We start from the raw sequence: 20666 nt of genomic DNA, 5'->3' as shown, positions 1-20666 counted from the left end.
TTGGAAAACAACGGTCAGCCAATGGGACATGTCGTGCTTGATGGAGAAGGGGATCATGAAAAAGAAAATAGATAACAAGATAAAAAAATAAAAATAAAAATAAAAATAGGGGATCGGATCGATTTTCTTGGAAAGTGAAAACAAAACCCTCTTGCCACTCGACCACCACAAAAACCCCCCCAAAAAGTGAGAATCTGGGTCACACTCCAGTGCACCTCGTGCACAGCCTGTGGCGCGGAGAGTTGACGGATGTCTTGATGCCCCCCCGGACGATCGCCATGAGACACGGCAAAAAAAGAAGTTGATTTGCACATTCTTTTTTCTCTTGGTAGAAGCGTCCTGGAGGTGTATCTGATTTCCTTGCAGCATTTGACCAATCGTCATTGGGTGGATTGTCTTTTTTTTTCTGCTCAAGCAAGAAAGGCCGGCATTTGATAAACACCCCCACAACATCACAACCTTGACAGGCATTCATCTGACGTTTGAGAATTGATGCCCTGTCAAACCTGTACTCTCCCGTCTGATGTACTTGATGTGCGTATGTTTGTACACATATGTATACCAAGATCTTCACACACAAAAAATAAAAAATAAAATAAAAACGATAGACGTTCATCAGGCTAAGACTAAATAAGAGCCATGTACCCCAGCTTTTACCCAGCGGTTGGGACCTGCATCGTACTTGGCTACAGGGGGTTATCAAGGAGCATGCCAGTTTAGATCCATCCCCCTTTCTCTTTTGCCCACCCTATAACCGATCCGTTGTGGGCTAGGACAAAGAGATTGTCGACTTATTACCGATGTAATAAAGGTGGCTATTGCGAGAATAAAAAAAAGGGAGGCTTTCGTGTTGTGTCTGTGGGTATTTTCATTATTCTTATCTTGTTTCTTCTTTTTTTTGGCGTTATTTTGGCAAAACGTGATTTCTCCCCCGCATCGGCGTTGTCCGTACGAGGCGCCTCGCCATGATTTGCAAGTGACAAAAAACGCTCCAAAAAAATGACAAAAAAGCATACGACACATTGCCAGAAAACCCTCAGCCGTATGGAACTAGATGAAAAGACCGAAACCCCTGCCATGATGCAGAACCAGCAAACCAATAACTCCCAAAAACAAACCGAGGCCAAAAAAAGCCATCTCCGGTAACACCCATTTCCCAGCCAGTATATGCCCAATAAAAAAAATAAAAAAAAGAACCCACACACTGATCGTCATCCTACGAGTTTATGGTCATCTTACAAAGCAGCCACATGTAATCCCAGCCATGCGGAAACAGCTGATTAAAGCAATAGGAAAAACACAACGGAAAAATCCGTTCATCGGGCCTTGTAGAGGCCCACGTACGTCCGTGAGCCCTCTTGTGGCTTAGGAGGCATCCAGGCAGGCTTTGGCATTTGTTGCTCTTTACAATAAGCTGTGGCAAGGCGAGGAGTGTAGTCCCTGGTTTAGCAAAGGCCGTCATCCCAACATCAACCCCTGGAGTGGGGGGGTTTTTTTTTCTTGGGTAGGAAAGGAGAAGAATCGTGGAGAGGGCAAATACTCACAACAGAGGGAGTCGTTGGTGGTGTGATATCGGATCTCTGGCCGGCATCTGATGTGCGACTGGAGTGCTCCTCTGTACCGGCTGCACCACTCCGACACAATGGTCCTGCAGTGGCCGCAGCTGTACTCCATCTGTGCGTCAAAGCTGTTGGGTTAGTTACTTGTGGGTGAACTAGCTGGGGAAAAGGCTGTCTTTGGTGGAGAACAAAGAAAAAAAAACAGGGCTTACGTATTGGTAGGTGCACATGATGGCGGAGAGATGTATTTCGTGCAGCAGGTGGAGAAAAAGCTTTGGATATCTGATGGGCGTGGGGAAGGAGCTTTTTGTTGCTAGCAACGCCAGGTCTCTCGACTTGATAGTTACTAACTAGCTGCCTTCCAAAGATCTCAACTCTCCACAAAAAAAAAGGTGACCCCTTATAAACCCGAGGTTAAAGAGCAGGTGGCTTCTTGGAGTAGTAATTATTCGGGGGAGGAGAAACGACTCAAAAAAAAAGAGAAGAGGACAAGAAGGCTATGTATAATGAAGAAACAAAATAAACAGTGGAAGGCTTTGTGGGGATATGTGAGTGTTTGGAAAGGCCCCCTCTTTTTTTGCTTTGCTCAAAGGTAGGCAAATGTCGACATGATATAGACAAGAATGAGGAGGACAGCGGGATTTCAGGGAGCCATGAGAGCATGATATCGCGAGCAGCAAGCCTCAAAATGATAGAAAAATCACAAAATAAATAGAACAAACAAGGAAAGGCCCCTTTGACACGCCGAGCAGTTGTAACAAACGTTCAAAATGGCGCTTGTATTTTTTATTTTATTTTATTTTATTTGTTTATCTTTTTCGCCGCGCCGCACGCTTGTGCCAGCGCCAGCCATGAAATATTTGTTTGTTTTTTTCTTATTCTCCCTCTATCTCTCTCTCCAGACAAGCAAGCCTCTTCTCCCCACGCTGCAACTGACAAGGCTTTGATGAGGGGGGCAAGGCAGACAAAGAGAGACCTTCTCTACTGGATGCATCATTGATTCGGGCCTGCAGGTGATTAATGGCCGAATCAGCAAAGTTGATTGGTATGCGGGTCGAGTGAAAAAGTAGTTGTGTTGTAAGTGACATGTCACAAATCGTGGTAATCTAGGGATGGAGCGCAGGAAAGCCGCGATTTGTTAGCGTGCATCGAAAGGCGACCAGGGGGTGCGATATGCTGTCGCAAGATCCTTGCAACGATGAGATCCCTGACAAGATATTGGAGGGTATGTTTGTTCTTTGTTGTGGTTAACTACCTAGGTAGGTAATTGCTACCTACCTACCTAGGTAAGGTAGGTACCTAGGTAGTTGCTAACTGGCCTTGCTTGCTAAGTCTTCTTCCTTTTTTTTTTTTGTATGTGCACGTAGTGCGTGTGGATTGTCTTGTTTTTCGTCAAGGTTCTCTAATTGGTATTAGACCTGTAATAGTAGCTCGACGTAAGGGTACATGCCCGGCCAGGAAGAAATAATACCTACACAATAATCATACAGATCATAATGATTGCGACTGGTTAGACTGGATCGAAACTGCCCGATTCGGTCTAGGGTGACGCCATTTACACAAGAGCATCAAATACTGTATATATCTCACCTTATAGCCCTGCCCATGCTTTTTCTCCAAGTTTGTTCGATTTCTGGTAGCAGGCTTGGCCCAGATAGCTAAGGTAGGAAATAAACCAAAAAAGAACAAGACAAAAGGACCAGGAAAAAAAGTAAAGAAGGAACTTTTACCCCCCCAAAAACTTAATACAGGGGAAATGAAAGAAACAGGATGGGTTACTATGAATGGCTAGGGATGTTTAAGCTGGAACAAGCCTCAGCGTTTTTGTTTTGTTGCCTTTTCGTCGGCTCTCCTTGAAGCATGGACAATTGACTATTTGATCAAAGGGAGGGGGGAGAATAATAGAGCAACCACAAGAAGAAAAGCAGGATTTTTTGCAGGCAAAAGAAATGTGCAAAACTTAACCATCGGAGAGATCCTTTCATGCCCAGGTCTCCCTCTCCAGTCAGTCATGCAAATTTGTGGGCTTTCCGAGATCCCAAATGGCCGGCCTTGTTTGTTCGGATTTATGCTGAAGAAAACAAATTCCTTTTTTTTATTTATTTTGTTTTTTTTTACTGGCATCAATAGAAACTAAGATCCGGTCATTGGCAAGAGAGCAAAAGAGATCAAAGCAAACCCAGAAAAAAAAAGAAGCGCCTGTTCTTTTCACGCCGCCAATATAGAGAGCCACAAAGGACCCAGAGGCGGGTTCGGCCAAATTTCCCAACGCCTTCTTTATTTTTGTATTACTCACAAACATGAAGGCGAGCAACCTGAGGAACATTCTCAACCCGCTCGATCAGCAGCATCTCAATGCGGAATATACCACGGTGCCAGCGCGAACAACGACTTTTGGAGCAGCAACTACGACGACAACACCGGCGGCGGCGGCGGCGGCGGCGGCAGCAGCGGCAGTGGCAGCGGCAGTAGCGAGCAGGAATACGCTGTCTACCGCGGCCCCGAGGACTCTGGTCGGTCTCAACGACGGCCGGCCATCGACAGCAGCATCTGCAGCAACAGCAATAACACCATCGTCATCTGGTTCGGCATTTGCCGCACCGCCGCACCGCTTCCCGTCACGAGAGGACAGATCCATATCTCCACGCATACTCCCCCAGGGCACGCAGGAATGGGAACGGCAGAGGCTTCTTCCCGCCATCAATGGGCTAAGCACGCCACACGCAAGCCCCCGAGTCCTGCCGCTTCCCAGGGACATTGCGGTACAGCAGCAGCAGCAGCAGCAGCAACAACAACAATCTCCCGCCAGCAGCCGAAGCCTCTCCGTCACAACTCCACAGGCTCGCCTCCCGAAGCAGGAATTCTCCCAGCAGCAACAGCAGCAGCAGCAGCTGGCCCTGCCAGCCGGCTCATCTCCATGGAGCAGCACAGGGCACGGGGCCACTCCACGCCGTCTTCTGTCCCCCTTTGGTGGCGATCTCACGGCACAGGGTACCCCCTCGCCCTTTTCCAGCCGCGCCATGTCGCAGCCCCTCGACCGGCAGCAGCCGCTAGCTCTAGCCGCCACATCGACCAACGCCAGCAGCACCAGCAGCATCGGGAGCAGCGACAGCAGCAACGGCACCAGCAACAACGCCGCAGCCGCAGCCGTAGTTTCCGCATTCCCCAGCACCACCACCACCACCACCCGAGGCCGTCCACCGCTGTACAGCCGCGGGTTCTGGATACGGGACCAAGACGGACGGGAGCCTGTCATCTCCATACCGCTGGGCGGAGGCGGCGGGGTGGTGGGCAGCAGCAGCGGCGGCGGTGGCGGAGGAGGAGGAGGAGGAGTGGTGGGCGCCATCGAGTGCACGGTGGACCTGAAGCAGGGCTCGGCGGCGGCGGACGCCAAGCGCAGGCGGGACGCGCGGGCGGCGCAGCGCTGCCGCGACCGCAAGCGCATGCACAACCTCAAGACGGAGCAGGAGCTGGCCCGGTGCCAGCGCCGCGTCGCCCAGCTGTCGCACGAGCTCGACCAGCTGCGCAGGCGCAACAAGCTCCTGCTGGATATGATGCCGCCAGGGATGCGGGAGGACGCCGAGCGGGCCGCCTCGCCCGTGACTACGCTTTTTCCGGATGATTAAACACCCTCACCTCCCTGTCCAAGTGGGCATTTTTTTTTGGGGGGGGGGGGGGGGGCTTTGCGGGCGCGTGTGTGTGTACGAGATGTGGGGTTGGAAATACAAGAACGGCAGGGACTGGTTTTCTGTTGGATTTCTTTGCTTTCTTTGTCTTTCTGAAAAAAGGATGACTTTTTTGGGTTCAATGTGCTGTGTTTTTTTTATCTCTTTTTTGTTTTATTTTACATAACAGCAACGGGTATTTTTCGATGGCTGGGTAAGGGCAACGGAATTCTGGAGCAACAGGACAGGTTTTGGGTTATTGGGATCAGGCCGTTTTACATAATGGAACTGTAAAGGGAAGGAAGGGACGGTCATGTATTATTATCTTGTGCTTTGAACTGGTGTCTATGTCGATAGCGAGTCTTTTGTAAGCTTACAAACAATGTACATGTAGACGCTGAAAATATCGCGTCCAAATCCACCGAAGCCTGTTTACCACTTCTACGTGTCGTTGCGTCATCTGATCTGATCTTTGGTCGCCAACAAGGTTTACTTTCGGAATTCCACTGCACCTTCTCTTATATGCAAACCTACGAGTGATGCAGATGAAGATGGGACGAGTCAGTCTGGAGCTTGAAGATCTTGGGGGAGGTGGATCGGATGACATGAAGCATCTCAAAGAGCTTGAATGCAGCACATAGACTGTTACAAAGTGCAACATCTACTTTGATATGTGGCTAGTTTGTTCCAAAGATGAGTGGAGTCAAGTTACGAAGCTGTTCCGAGGCTTCTTTTCCGAATGTTTACTTTTGACAGCCCGAGATATGTAGGTTAAGAAGGCACCTTGTGGCAGCTATACTATACTGCTTACCCTGGCACCCCAACTATTCGATTACCAGGCTGTTAGCGGAACCAAACATACAGTAGGCTCGCAACAACCCTGAATTATCCAACCGTTTGCAATACTGCAGCCTCAGTCACGAACTAAGCTCAGTACGTAAAAGCTGCACTCTACTTATTGATGGCTATACGTACGATACCACTCACGATATATTTCAACGCTATAATAGTTACGTTGTCTCTCTCCCGCCCCCTTGCCTTATATTTCTCCTTCTGTTTGCGAGCAATTTGTACCATAGAAAAATAGAAAATGTCACCATAATTTCGGCCGATAGACAATCGGAGTATTCGCTCCGAAAACTCCATATTCGGCAATAGACCCGATTTGGTCACCCGCTCCCTCAAATTGACGGCCGTCCAGGGTGGTAGCAAACAAGAAAAAAAAAACATCCGGTAAAGTTCACCTGCGGGATCTGGCCCAAATCTAGATAATCTGTCTCAAACCGGGGAAGATCATCTGCCTTATCCTAGCGTGAACTGCGGCAGGCCACATGCTCTCACGAAATGCCGGCGCCGGTTCCGAGAGGAATAATTTGTAGCCGAAGTCCCGAAAAGGGATCGATCGATCTTACCTGCTTGGAAAGAAGACCAGGATATAGAGCTGAAGGCTAAGGGATTGTGAGAAGCACACAACTGCAAGAACTCGCGTGGAATCCTCTCGGCCAGAAATTCTCTAAAAAAAAACCATATCGGAATTTGCATGTGCCCCTGAAGCGCTGAGCGCTCAAATATGGGTAGTTATTTTTGAGTTTTAAACCATCAGCCTCACTACTAGATATCTAGACCATTGCCTCGGAGATCTCAGTGTCTCACTTACGGGCCTGTCTGCTCCTAATCACCGCAACTCGGTAGAGGTATCAACATTGTAGGAACAGCATGGACTAAAGTGTTTCTCTTGGCGTTCCAGAAGAAGCCTTCAGTGCGGACTTGTGACACCCCGGGGCAACTCTTGCTCGCCGAACCATGGCTGCGCAGTCTTCTCAACCGGAAAAAAGTATGAGGAACAAGACTTGTGTGAAAACTTTATCCGGGTACTGTCTGGTCCAACCAACGACTCCATGCATTACACGACAGTCGACTACATATGGCTGTTCTTGTCATAACCAGGGCCAGAGAGACTACGTATGGAGGGTTTCGATCCTTTCGATTTCATAGTTGAGTTGGTACCGATAGGTTCAGAGGAAGGGCCGTCCTACGGCGAAAAGAAAACGCTTCGCAAAGGCCGACCCAGCACTGCTGAAAGCGGCCGAGGATCTCGGATTCGCTTCGTAGCAGACCAACGAACGCAATATCCATAACAGCTACGAAAGACTTGGATCTAATAAGCCCTCCATGTTATAACTACAGGTGATAATCAGGGGTCGTTCTCATGGAAGTAGTCACTCCCTCAGAAAGTAGATCCACATCAACAGTGAGCTGCTTCGATTGTTTGGATAAACATCTCATGGCAGGTCTCTCTTGATTTTTTTTCCGGACTTGAGGATACCTGCCCAAGCATTAAGTGGTCAAACTGATAGTGACCGCCATGTGAGAAGGAGGTGATGTGAACACTGAAGCGTGGTAAGCCATCACAAGTAAGTCCAAGGATTTCTTCAAGCGCAAATGCCGCAGCCAACCTACGATCAAATCACTCATGAGACACAAAGAGGTCTCTAGAAATTGCAACGAGTTTCCAATGTATGGAAAAGTTCTGTGACCCTACGCTAGGCATTCGCTTACACCGGTCTCGCATTCTTCGACTAAACAGTCTCTACTGTACATGAACCAAGGTCCATAAAAGAAAGAAGAAGCAAAAGAAACATAAAAAAACGGCAAGAATATGCACAGCGGTACCAGAAGCAAAACGACGCTTGAAACGACTTGCTTTGCAGCCCTGAAGAAAAAAAAAAACAAGAATGCAGAAATACTGCCGGCTCTCGGGCCGCGTTTTCGATGGCGACAAGCTCAACGCAAAACATATTTCGGTTGCTTCTTTTCATCACGATGTCTCTTTTTTTTCCATCTTTTTCAGCCTCCAACATCATTGGCGACAATGTCAAGCAATACACTGCTCTCAAAACAGAGCCCGGGTCCCCCCCCCCCCCCCCCCTTTTTTTTTTGCCCCGCGTGCGTTTACGTTGAATACGAAATCGGTTAACAAATTTGGCGACTTACACAACAATCCCAACCAGTGCTGCTAACGCTCACCAAATGCTTGGTAAGTGCGTACCTACGTACCTAAGCAGGTAGCTAAGCAGGTACCTTTTGGTATTCTGGAATTTCACGAGAAGCAGGTACCCAAAAGGTACCCTTACAAATCAGCGGTCAGGCTTTTTCTAGAATAAAAAAAAAAAAAAAAAAAAAAACCCTCCAGGGGTTTTAGTCTGGAATTGAGGTTTCACGACGTCTGTCATTCCACTGCTTTGCTTGACCTTGCTATGCTCCCTTGCCACCCAACCCAAAAAAAAGTTCGGTGGACGGTCGGCGTCTTTTTTTTTGTCTCGTCTCTTTCTCTGCCTTGCCTCATCACACACGTGGCGGGTTTCCGTGGTGCTTTTTCTGTAGGATCTCGAGGGCGACAGAAAAAAAAAAGCCCCGAGATCCGGTTCAAGAGCAACGTGCATACATACCTTTGACTACCTTAGCTACACACCGCCCATTGTAAGCTCCCCGCCTTTCTGTGTCGTTGGAGCCTTTTGGGGCAAGATAGACTTATGGCTTGCATGGTGCGCCCATCTCTGATACCTGAAAACCTGTTTTTGCTACAATAAAAAAAAATTAGAAAGCGAAGGTTATATCACATTTAAAAATTGACAAACAAAAAAGTTTCGTTGACGCCGGGGACTGCTGCAAGGGACCTTTTCTGTCACCAAAGTTATTGTTGACGAGTGGAAAGGCTCAGGGAATAAACTCCGAGATGGTTGCCCGGGGATAAAGCCCGATGCGTCAATGTTGTGAAACCCATGCACTTCAGGTCTGGGCGGCTTACCCTTGACCATCCCTGGGACGCTTGACATACCCCCCTGTACTTTTTGACATTTTCACGATCAATCACAAGGAATCCATCCTTCCGGGAAATCTTGAGTATTCAAGCATTGGGGGCTTAAGCATAACTATCATAAAATGCAGGCTATTGGCCAAACGGAAGGACAAATTGTGTATCATGTAATCAACAAGAAACTGATGTAGACCGAAACCCAGTGTTAACGCCGATCAGAGGGGGATAGAGACAGAGAGGAGGAAAAAACAAATTATAGAAACAGATACTGTCGTGTGGTCGACCACGAGAATGAAATGATTCTTCAAATCAACGAAGTCTTCTCACATTCCTCCACAGCCTCATCGGGACGGCGAAGGCCGTGCCTCGACCTCAACGTCTCAAGCAGCGGCCCGAAACGGTAGAAGCCCTGGTCGCTTTGCTCATTAATGCACGGGCTCTGGCGCATGGGCAGGAACCAGTCGAAAACGCGGTTGCCCATGACCGAGCAGATGTTCAGATATACACTGCCCATGTGCCACGGGTTCTCCCCGGGCTTGGTCGTGACCACGGCGTAGTACCGCCGACGGGCTGCCGGCGCAATGTGGGCGCGGGTGCGAGCGCTCTGCTCCCCAGCTTGGCGGTCCAGTCTCGCCCAACGCTCGTCGCGCTGCTCGTCAGTCTCGTCGTCTGGGCCAATGTCCCGCTCGGCCCAGCGCGGGCGGAAAGCATCCCTGTGGAGCGGGAAGGAGACAACGGGGCAAAAGACGGCGCCGCGGTGGGTGGCGTCTTCGTCCGGGACGCGAATGGCCAGGCGGTAGCACTTGGAATCGTAGTCGATGGCGTCGATGTTGGTGGTATTGAGCGCGAGGAAACGCAGGCAGTTGAAGGTCATCGTAGATGAGAAAAGACCAAAGAAGGCACCGAGGCCGACGACGACACAGACCATGGGGTCCACGCCCAATCCTGAACGCATCTGGGCGTTGAGGACAATGGCGGCTGGGACCAGGCAGATGGTGCAGAAGACGGTGGCATAAAAGACGAATTGGACAAAGAACTTGAACGAGGTCTCGGCTACCATACCGCCAACCCAGGGACAGTAATGGTCCATCTTGCGGACGCAGCGGCCAATCTCGCCGCTGTGGTGGGCGCGGTCAGGCTTCCAGGTGGCACAGTTGGTGCAGTAGCGCGGCTTTCCGTAGGCGTCGCATACAAAGGCCTCGAGACCGTAGAAGACTTCAAGCTCCGGGCGGTCTGGCCGCAGGGATGGAATCTCGTTCAGCTGCACCTCTGGGTCGCCGGGTCCGTTGATGATCCTGCCGCCGGGCCGGGATTCCGAAGGAGATGTCATGTCGTGCGGTGCCTCTGGGTCTTGGGATTTGGCATCATGCTTCGGCGAGGGCACGAGGCCCGGGTTCCGCACAATCATGTGGAAGAGGCGCATGTAACTGAGCGTCATGAACAGGAGCGATATGGCGAGGATGGCCGTGATTGCGTGAGCTGTCCTCGTCCACCCTTGGGAGTAAAAGTGACCATAGCAGACCTTGTCGATAACGACGTAGGATGAGAACACCACAGCCCCCGCCAAGAATATGGGGATGGCTCCGGTGACAACCTGAGTGGTCTTTTGAGTACTTGCGCCTGGACCGCACATGTTGAATATGTTTTTTTTTTTTCGCGCGATGTTCTTGAGGGAAAGGTGTAGCAATGCTGCGTTGAGATGCAAAGTGATGATGGCTGACTCAGGCTCAAATGAACAAATTTGAAGAAACGCGAGCCCTAAAAGGCGCGAGCAGGCGCAAGGTAGGGATTTATGCGCGGGCGAGTAAATGAGAACAAACTATGCGAGGTTGAGTGAGGATGCAAAACCCAGTCCAGACCGTGGTAGACAAGCCGACCCCAAGAAAAAGGAGGCACGCCGAAGCAGCTGAAGAGCAAAGCACCCCGAATATAAATAATCGTCGGGCTGAACCGAGCGACCGGCGTTCTGGTGTGCGTGTGCCTGCCAGTTACGAGTGAGTGTGCGTGCGTGCGGGCTGGCTGTAAACGAAAACGAACCAACAACCGCAACCCCCCAGAAGTCTCCTTCTGGACAAAAGCAACAAGACAAAGGGAGAAGAAAAATCGAAACCGAGTTTATGGGTGAGGTGAGAGCAGAGTTGCAGCGGCGGTGGAGGCGGCAATCCGGGAGCGGAACGGGGCTGGGATCTACCTGCCTGCACTTTCGATAAATGGAAGTGAGCCCACTGGATTTTGTTTGTTGGGTTAGGTAACGACGTCCGTGCGGGGCCCTTGACCACGTACCGCGTAGGTACTCCCGCCCCCGACATGGATCAAGGTTTTGATTGATTGAGTTTTTTTATCGTCGTCGGTTTTTTTCACTGGGGCTACCTGCCCTTTTGGCGGTCGGGTCATACCCATAAGCGGCCATACCAAGCCACGCAGACAGTGGGTTCCAGGCCCATGCCATGCTTTGAGCTTCAGGAGATTTAGCGTGGAAATAAGCGGAGCAAGGGCCGACCCGTTTGTTGTGCACCGGGGAATCGAGTTCAGTCAAATGTTTTGTTTCATCCTGATCAAATGGATGAATTTGATGGGTTCTTTTATTTTTTTTCGTTTTTATTTCTTTGTTGCTCATTACTTTTTCTGAGATGACGTATTATCTTTTCTTCTCTCTGTTAGGCATCTATAAACCTTCAACTGTAGCGCAACTTCCTTCTACTACAAAAAAAAGGTGCTGCCCAAGACATGATATGTCCAACTCGCTTGATACGCGTTAAATTGCTCAACAATAATAATATGCAGCCAGGATAGCAACAAAAACTCAGCATGGCCGATCACATACTGTATGTAGCGTGCCTCGTTTAAGCTGACACCACCACCATCGACCCCCTGCCTCCGTACATGGAACCTAATGGACAGATATGCATTCGCAGCTGAACTGAACACGGACGACATGTGCGCTGGACTTGTACATACCTTATTTAGTGAAGGTACCTACTTAGTCACCTTTATCAAGCGGACTTCCGGTATCGTGTTGCGACATGAGTACAGAAGGTTTATGTACTCTGTATACCCATCAAGTGGGTATGGTGGCTGAACCCAAATCACGCATGTAGTTTCGAAATTTTTTGGATTTTTTTTTCTCTTTGCCGCCCAGCCGGCTGAGGAATCTCGTGGTGCTTCCTCTGGTTGGTTGGCATCATTGCGTGATGGAGGGTTACCTTGGCTCCCTTACTCGGAAGAGACCGGCAGTATACCGTTGTCCAACATCTATGGCTTGGTGGCTGGTTGTCGGTCACTGGTGGTGACGGCGACATGTTGTCTGCTTCGAACTCTATTATTTTGGTTGAGCCAATCCCAGAGAATTCGCGCCTCAAAAACGATGATCAGGTGTTCATTATCATACTTCTCAAAGAAGGAGAAATAAAAGAAAAGAATAAAAATAAAAACGATAAAAAGAAATGATCATGAGAATATCTGAGGTGAGAGCAGACAGAGACCAACATCGCCCTGGGCCGCGGCATTGGTGCCATATTTGGAAGGGTATTCCCACCGCGCCCCTCTGCTGCGTTGATATTCACAGGATTCCGGGGTGGCATCTCAGTCGGAGCATGGGAGCGGCACAGCAATCAGACGACTTGATATCTGACAAGAAGTCCCAAGATGTGATTCCCTGCTGTCGGGTCCACGGGCGGGGGAAGTGCGGATTTTTGGTGTGGAATTGTTTTGTGATGGCGATATGCACGAGCGCTTGTAGCCGCCCGTGAGTCCAATTAGGAACCTTGTCGGGCAACCCATTCTTGATAGTCCTCCCCGCTCTCTCTGTCTCTCCGGGATGATGTAAACAGGCTTTAAAGTGACACGTTGGCCAGTAGCCAGGGTTGCGTACCGTACCTCGGCTCGCTGAGTGTTTGATACGGTCAGTTAATTTTACTCAGAATCTCGGTCGGCTATCTCGTGTTTCCAAGCTACGGTACATGTGGTACTATAACTGCTCAGGCAACTTTGTAATCCCAAAAAAAGGGGTTAAAACATCAGCTTCAAATTTGCTGAGGCGGATAAATGAAAAGCATCGACAGGCGAGCGAACCATCAAACATTGAAGGTAAGCTGTCCAATCTCTCATTCGCAAGCTCGGAAACCCGTCAGTCAGCTGCCCTGCTTCCTCCGTGTCCAAATGAGCATTGTGCATATGTCAAGGTATGCAACCTTTTTTTTCCTCTGCACATCTGCACAGGAACCTCGCATATCGTGTTGGTAGCAGTGTGATGATGGATGACGAGCGCAAAAAAAAAAAAAAAAAAAAAAAAAAACTGGAACAAATTAAGTTGCTCGCAATCAGATGATCCAGATTCAGCTTAGCCCGTCCACCGTGAATATGAGGAAGGAAGCAAAAGCTGCCAGAAGAAATTTGACAGGGACCTTTTTCAGCGGATCCAGCGGGCTCTCCACTTGATTGCATCCTGGACGCCCCACCTAAACTGCCCCAGCCGTTTATTGGGCGATGGGACGGGGAACAACGTGCTGCGTGCAGGTCCTTCTCCAATGGAAACTACTAGTAAGTGGCACCCACCAAAAAGTTCAACCATGCAATCTTCAGTACGGTATGCCAGGTACCTACCTAGGTTCCTATGTACCTACCTTCATTCGGGACCCGCGGGATGAATTGGATGAGATTTAATGAGCTATCTTTAGCAGGAATTCAGGTGTGGAATCACAAAAGCTCTCCTCATCGCCAACCTATATCTGTCTCTGGCAAAGTTTACGCCTTTAGCCCGCTGCATCGTTGTGTAAGTGGGTGTACGCTACTGTTTGGCACCTGGACTGACAGCTTCTTTCTCATGAACATAGAGCGAGAACGGTTTAGCGTGGGCTTGGTCAAGATTGATGCTGATTCATGCAGAATGCGTGGTCAGTTCGTTCAGCTCAGCAGGGTGGCCAGAAGGGACGAGTTGGTTGGTGCTGTACCATAAGCCTCAGATCCTGTCGCCGAGCTCTACAACAGCTTCACCGTGATCCATAAGAGTACTGATGACTGTACTGATGGCTCTACAGACCACAATTATCCCAAATGAACTTGCCTAAATCGCTATCAATTCAATCTCGCAACCAGAAATGACGGCAGTATCATACGTTAATACATTGGCCGTTATGACCTGGTCCACCATGTGCTTTGTCCTCCCGAGCACAGCAGAGCCTCACCGGCCAGAGTGGGCTGTCGGCTAGTTCCGTGTTCATCAAACGTCAAGCTTTTCCCTCTGGCGGCTCTGCGGGGATCTGATCAAACCCTGCACGTGTGCTGCTGCACATCCAGGTCTGTCTTGGGATTTTTACCTCTTAGGACAACTGGTGGCAGGGCTGGATAGAGGCGGGCCAGGAAGGCTTGCGGCTCTGCCGTGGATGTGCAGCTTTCTGAACCACACCATGTGCTAATATTGATGCGCTCGGCCGATGTCGCTTTCCGGTAGTGGCCTTGGTTATCAGGCCACAGGGTCATCAAGCCAAACCAAGTTCTCGGGTCCGGCGGAATCTCTTGTGCAAGTGGAATCTATAAATGCCTAAAATGGCATTGTGTGCTTTTGATCGTCTTCACCCTCCGTTGATCTCTGCTGAGCCGGATGAACGGACATCAGCTCATCACTTGAACACGCATACGTGTCGCCAATATTAAAAGATGTACAGTGTTTTGAGCTTGTACTGATTGCTTTCCCTTTACTTTTGACTCTGAACACGAACACCGGCAGTGGGGCTGTCCTTGACCCTATGTCGTTCGCACCCTTCTTTTTTTTTATATTTTTTTTATGAGAAAAAAAAAAGAATCACAATATGACAGCGGCCTTGTTCATGTCTTGCCCACTACATCAGAAGCCCGTCATATCGACATACCTTTGCCTTGAAGGCAATTTTGCAGGGAAGTTTGCATGTTCTTGTGTCAGGGAGGAAAAACCGAGTCGATGTCGCGGAACAAGGAGCAGTTACGTGCGCCGAATGTAGGACTCAACCCAGTCCCGCAGGCCAAGAAAAACAGCAGTGTGCAGAACTTCACAGAGACGAAAGCATGGCGTGCAGCCTGGCTACCAAGAAAATTCGAGTTGACTTTTTCCCAAGGCATGAGGACACAGGTGCAACGTATTTTCTGCACCTGAACCTGTGCCAAGTGTGCATTTATTGTCGTTGGGTGTGAACGACTAACTGGTTTGTCCGTGGCCTTACGCGCTCTGTTGGTGGCAAGCAGCCCTCCCAAATCCATATATTGCCTTTCAGCCTCAAATGAATCACGCAATATTGCCACGGACGCGCGCTTTTTGCCAACCTAATGCCAAGCGCCTGGTGTGTATATAACTCACGCTTGCCTTCAAGCCTCCAGAGCGCCCCGGAATGGTCGGACCCTCGCTTGCTAGCTGAACAAAAAAGTCAGCCCTCGCTCGCTTGTCGTTGGCCCTTTTTGCTCAAACACATCCAGGGGGGGGGGGGGGGGAGTCATAATACATCTTCAGTGGTTTGTCCAAATATCCGATCAAAGTCCCTCCTAACAAAGCAGAGCCGCAGGCCTCCTTCGGGAAAGGATAAGGGTTTATATAAGGTCAAGGTTGTCCAGACAATTTGACGTCTGCCTGGGCAACAATGCCTCCGTCTCACTCAAGTCAGAAGGATCAAGAATAGCATGAGTGCCTCAAATCCTTTGCATTGGAACGAATCCGCCTGCTATCGTCAGCTCGAACTTACAAAGACAGACTTCAAAACAGTGGTATGGTCGGTCACCGGTTCCTATAAGGTCTTGCGAACCCGCACAGGAACTGCACTGAATGGCAATCATTTATGGAGCATAAAGCGTGAGTTGATTCCACTAATTTTATTTGACTTTTTGGGTAAGAGTGAGATTACAATTGAAAACAAGCTAACAATTCCTGCCCATAGATACACATACACGCATGAGGTCGAGCATGAGGCATCCACAGGACAGAATTAGATTCTGTCAATGTTGAGGAGCGACACTCAGATGTCGGCTGATCAGCTCTGGGAGCTGCTGCAAATGCTCTGCACAACGTCGAAAATGAACAAATCGTGCCAATCGACATCCTATCGGCCAACATCGACAACTGTCAGCTCTGTCTTAGTTGACCCGAGTCTCTCCGATGAGACCTGTCGGATTTTCTGCTGCCTTGTAGGCAGATGAATGGTTCTGAGCAAGAATGACACTCAAGGGTACACGAGCCGGGAACACCCCAGTTAGCACAGCGGAAGATGCCGAGAGGTGCGAACGACCAGCCCAAATGCAACATCGTTGCTGCTGCCTGCACTAGGACCTTCGATTCGTCAATGGACAACATACGAAAAGGGATTAATGGATCGAAACTCTTTTCTCGACTTCTATGACTCGAACTGTCGACCAAAACAGACTTGAAGTTTGTCGCGCCCCTCGGTGTAGGTTTTCGGAAGAAAGTCGAAAATACGAGGAGCCAAGCGAGCACGAGATTCTCAAGGCGCTGCGGTCACGCCCGCGCCTAGTTAGGCATACCAGAGGTCACGCCCTCCTGGTTTGCGGCTCAAAATGGCGCCTTGAGTCGAGTTTCTCCCTTTGGTATCCCACGCCGGGTTGTCATGATGAGTCAAACAGCGGACGGCGAGGCTGGATTGGAGGCGGCGCAAGGTCACTGGGTTTTGGTTGGAAAAGGTGACTGGCCTGACCGACCTGAGGCAGACCCACCCCACTCACCCCGCGGACGAGTGGGACGTGGAGCCTATCGTTCGTAATGGCATCGAGACGAACTAACAACACCAACAATACCGGGTTCAATTGAGGGTGCAACTGGTACAAGGACAAGTGGGGTAAGTTAATACTATGAGTTGATTCCATGCAGATTTCAATCGAGCTCCATGTTTTAAAGTCAATCCTTCATGGGGGCGGGCATTTTGTTGGCATTTGCATCCTTGTGGCTTTGCTGACGCCCCAGTTGACATCATTTGGAGGGAGCCAGAGCCCAGCTAAGTGAGTGAGGCAAAGCTCAAAAGCAAGCTGGTGTGGCGCATGGGGTTGCATCGAAAAAGACAACCAAAAGAGAAAAAAGACGAAAAAGGAAATAGAGCCTGGTTGGGTTGTGACTGGACAATTTCCGAAGCGACCAAGCTTAACCAGTGGACAGAGACGTCATGTCTGTCAGCGAACGGCACGCGTCAAAGGGAACTTGATGACGGCGGGCTGCGACCAGGCGCCCGACCAAGCCAAGCCTCCGCGTAGCACTTCTTGAGCCGCATCACGTGACAGAAGGCAGGCTCACCCGCCGAAAGACATCCATCCCCCGCTCTCTTTCCCGAGAGTCTGGCTGGCGGTTGCCTTGGGGGTCCAATCGGTCAAGTCCTGTAAAGGCACACACCACCACCACCACATCCAACTGGCTCTACCCAATCCAATGCCATTCGATTCAAAGCAACAACCAATCTGAACCCCCCAATATTTGGATTGGGTCAGTATGGATCGAGCAGCATCAATCCGGTCACTCTCGTCTTTTTCTGAAATCCATACACCTGCAACAACGCTCCTACTTTACAATGCAACGAAAGCAACAAAAAAGCATGCAATTCATGCCAATGCCAGCCTTATCTCCACTACCGCCCGCAAAACAAGTCCAGCAATGGAGCGGCTGGACCCACTTGGACGTGTACCTACTCACTCAATGGATTAATTCAGCCTTTCTATCTACACTAGGCTAGGCTTCCAATTGTCTACCTGGTGGTTTGAGCAACCAATTTTTAGGCAGAGATGCAAGCCGTACTCGGGTGTTGCATTGCTGCTTTCTTGCTTGCCCTGCACGCACCCAATGGATGCTAATGTCACTCCGGAAAACTACGGAAGCCCAGACCCTGACATTCTCTACTTTCTCGAAATGTAGAGGCGTTATTTGACAGCGATTGGACCAATGCCCAGGTTCACTTGATTCGGAGTTCCTGTAGTCACAGATGGCATTGCTCTTGGAAACGCCTCCTGCGGTGTTACATTTTCTTTACATGATGCAGACTTCCATGATTATGACTGACATTCGAGAGACCCTGTCTTTTCCACCTTTCTTTCACATACCCCTTTCACCAAGGCTCAATCTCGCATACCACATCCTCCCCCATTGCTCGATACCGATGGTGCAAAGCCCCATGGAATCCCAATTAACCCCCAATTCCACATACTCGAGATACACACCAATCTAATGCTCCGCCCCGGCCTCTCGAACGGGCCATTGTGGAATATCCTTTGATCCATTTCGAGCCTTGCTGTTGTGGCGCCCCAGAGCACATACCAAGGCGTCTTTTCTCTTTGTTAATTCACACATACAGATGTCCCCGAACTGGTCACGGGCTCAACTTCCTCACAACGGCGGGCGCTGCCGGATACACACCCGTCTTCCCTCCACACCATCAACCACCCTCTCCAAATTACGCACCTACCTACCTACCCAGTTACCATCTTGCACCCCTCCGGCCTTGCCCGGCTCTTGGTCTCGTGCCTGATCTCGGCGCGGTCCATTTAATTAGTCTAATCACACCTGAAACTGGGCATCATTGTTGTCATACTAAATCGCAACCTACCAACCCATACATCTGCCACACCTTCTCCTTCAATGTTGATGCCTGTCCTACTTGTGTTGACCGGTGCACTACGGGGGTGGGGCTTGATATCTGTTGTCATTGACGAGCTTTACGGCCCCCCACTGGACGTGTGTTTGTTGCATGGTAGCTTGTGGATACCGACTAGACGGTATGAGCCATGACTGCCTGCTTGCCTTTGTTTATACATGTACCCAAAGCTATGTATAGCCACAACCGACGTCTGCCTCGTTTTTGTGGCCCCCAGCCCTTTTTGTGACTCTTTCTTTGCTTGCCGGCTCTTGCCGGCTCTTTCCTGCTGCTTCCCGTTGGCGAACTATCGGCATCCCTTTTATACTTGTCAAGGTACAAAGTCTTTGTGTTTCACTGTCTACATTTCGTCTATAAAGTCCTTGCATCCTTAGGCCTCCTCTGGTCGATCTGGTTATCGTTCACCATCATCGATCACTGATTCCTCGAATTCTCTGGATATCAGTATATCATCACTCATAGAGTACTTTTTCTTTCACTTGAAACAGAGCAGTCTCACCCCAAGAAACTTTCTCCCAAGCACTCGATCCCTTTGGGTTCACTCCTCAATCTTTGCCACGAACACTCGCATAAAAGTCACGACATATCACGCAAATAAAAATGCCTTCATCATCAGGAAGAGGGAGCTCGTCCACGGCTGTTACAATTTGGTGGTGCCACAACTGCAGCTCAGAGCAATATTGGGTCAAGAAAACTACAGAAGTCTGCCATGACTGCGGTCACTACAGATGTACCTACTGCGTCACCGAAAAGGTACATGTCCCAACCCACAGATGAGCAAGCAACGAGAAAATGGACGGCCAGGTCTACTGGGCCGTTGTCTCAATATCGCCAAACCAACGAAACCTGTACCCGGTCAAACGCTGGACTCGAACTGCCAACTCTATGAATCACCCACTCCGAAAGCTGTTTTTATAAGCAGCTTCCGGTCAGCTATTGGACCCTGAGAGCTTCCAATTGTCCAGAGCGGCGCAGAGGAGCTTTGATGGACAGCTTGTCCATGCAGAAGCACGATCCTCACAACAAGCCGAAGAAAGAAAAAAATAACTCTCCTCTTTCGCACTCCCCAGCACTGTTTGCTTTGGGCATGCCGACTCGGATGCTTCTGGAAAACCTCCTCACTTGCTGAAGCATCACAGGGCAGGAAGCCCACGCAACCGTCTCTCCGGAACGTGGTCCCGGAGAGTCTGCCGGACGAAATCGATCATCTTTATGAAATCAGAATCACCTCCCAACCTTTGTACTCATTTCTCCCATTTCTGTCATGCCTGGCGTATCATCCATCGACTCTGTTATCTCATCTTCTCTCTCAGACTTCTTTCCTTGCTTTCTTTCTTCTCATTCGTCGAGTTCGGATTCTTAGACTTGCTTGCAGCGCGGCGTTTTCACCATTACGAATAGAAGGACCAAGAGTGGCTACACATACAGAAGCATGCAGTCTGCGAAGGCTACGGTGTTAGCAACATTGCTACACCAAAAACTTTTCTATATTTTGTTTTGCTCTCTCGTCATGAAAGGCCACTGCGCAGGTAGCATGGTGCTTTTGTTCTTTTTTTTTCTCTTATATCTCTTCACATCTCTAGTCTTCTCATAAATAGCGTTGCTACCGAGCATTACGTCGGCTGAACCGAACGTCTTGTACATAATCAATTCGAATCTCAATTTATGTTACCTTTATGCTATAACTTTGACATGGTGTCTCGGGTAGTTGCTTTGTACTCGAAATGACCTTGTAGCCATTCGCCCGTGGGTGACTCTCGGCCAAGAAGGCCTTGCAAGATAAGACCTCCAAGTTGCATACAAAGTTTGACAAACGACGCCGAGGCGGGCCGTTCTCGTGCAAAGTGATATGGGGAGCCCAAAGGCCCCAACAACGATGACAAGTTTTCGGCTTTGTGATGTGGGTATGAAAGGGGGTTGCCGGGGTGGTGTGCTGGCCAGCCAGGAAAAGGGTGGCTATTGCTTCCAAAATGACCGCGGACACAAATCTGAACTCTTCATTCTTCTCAATTTGCCT

The 20666-nt window shown here is 49.6% G+C and overlaps 5 protein-coding genes across 5 annotated transcripts; 2 read left to right on the top strand and 3 right to left on the bottom strand.

The window, feature by feature from the left end:
• Nucleotides 1-1316: 1316 nt before the first annotated feature.
• Nucleotides 1317-1789, bottom strand: MGG_17917 (uncharacterized protein; the record flags this gene model as incomplete). Its single annotated transcript, XM_003720733.1, has 3 exons — nt 1317-1414; nt 1545-1674; nt 1772-1789. The coding sequence occupies 3 exons, from the start codon at nt 1787-1789 to the stop codon at nt 1317-1319; spliced, it is 246 nt and encodes an 81-aa protein (XP_003720781.1).
• Nucleotides 1790-3859: 2070 nt separating this feature from the next.
• MGG_12560 (uncharacterized protein) lies at nt 3860-5185 on the top strand (the record flags this gene model as incomplete). The annotated part of the gene is made up of 1 exon (XM_003720732.1): nt 3860-5185. One exon carries the CDS (start codon nt 3860-3862, stop codon nt 5183-5185), a length of 1326 nt encoding a protein of 441 aa, XP_003720780.1.
• Nucleotides 5186-9113: 3928 nt separating this feature from the next.
• On the bottom strand, nt 9114-11226 carry MGG_02933 (uncharacterized protein). Its single transcript, XM_003720731.1, has one exon. The coding sequence runs from the start codon at nt 10672-10674 to the stop codon at nt 9346-9348; it is 1329 nt and encodes a 442-aa protein (XP_003720779.1). The 5' UTR covers nt 10675-11226; the 3' UTR covers nt 9114-9345.
• Nucleotides 11227-13417: 2191 nt separating this feature from the next.
• MGG_17916 (uncharacterized protein) lies at nt 13418-13995 on the top strand (the record flags this gene model as incomplete). The annotated part of the gene is made up of 3 exons (XM_003720730.1): nt 13418-13580; nt 13746-13812; nt 13926-13995. Coding segments are annotated over 3 exons (300 nt in total), but the record flags the coding sequence as incomplete, so codon positions are not given.
• Nucleotides 13996-17720: 3725 nt separating this feature from the next.
• Nucleotides 17721-18539, bottom strand: MGG_17915 (uncharacterized protein; the record flags this gene model as incomplete). Its single annotated transcript, XM_003720729.1, has 3 exons — nt 17721-17867; nt 18216-18327; nt 18469-18539. The coding sequence occupies 3 exons, from the start codon at nt 18537-18539 to the stop codon at nt 17721-17723; spliced, it is 330 nt and encodes a 109-aa protein (XP_003720777.1).
• Between the last annotated feature and the right edge of the window lie 2127 nt (nt 18540-20666).

Source organism: Pyricularia oryzae, chromosome 7 (assembly GCF_000002495.2).
Source record: "Pyricularia oryzae 70-15 chromosome 7, whole genome shotgun sequence".
In the NCBI taxonomy this organism is placed as follows: Eukaryota; Fungi; Ascomycota; class Sordariomycetes; order Magnaporthales; family Pyriculariaceae; genus Pyricularia; species Pyricularia oryzae.
The sequence above is the reverse complement of the archived record's forward strand: the minus strand, read 5'-3'. Positions and strand labels throughout refer to the sequence as shown.

Excerpts from the sequence above, each read along its gene's own strand:
- MGG_02933 (XM_003720731.1), bottom strand. The coding sequence starts at position 10,674 with ATGTGCGGTCCAGGCGCAAGTACTCAAAAGACCACTCAGGTTGTCACC.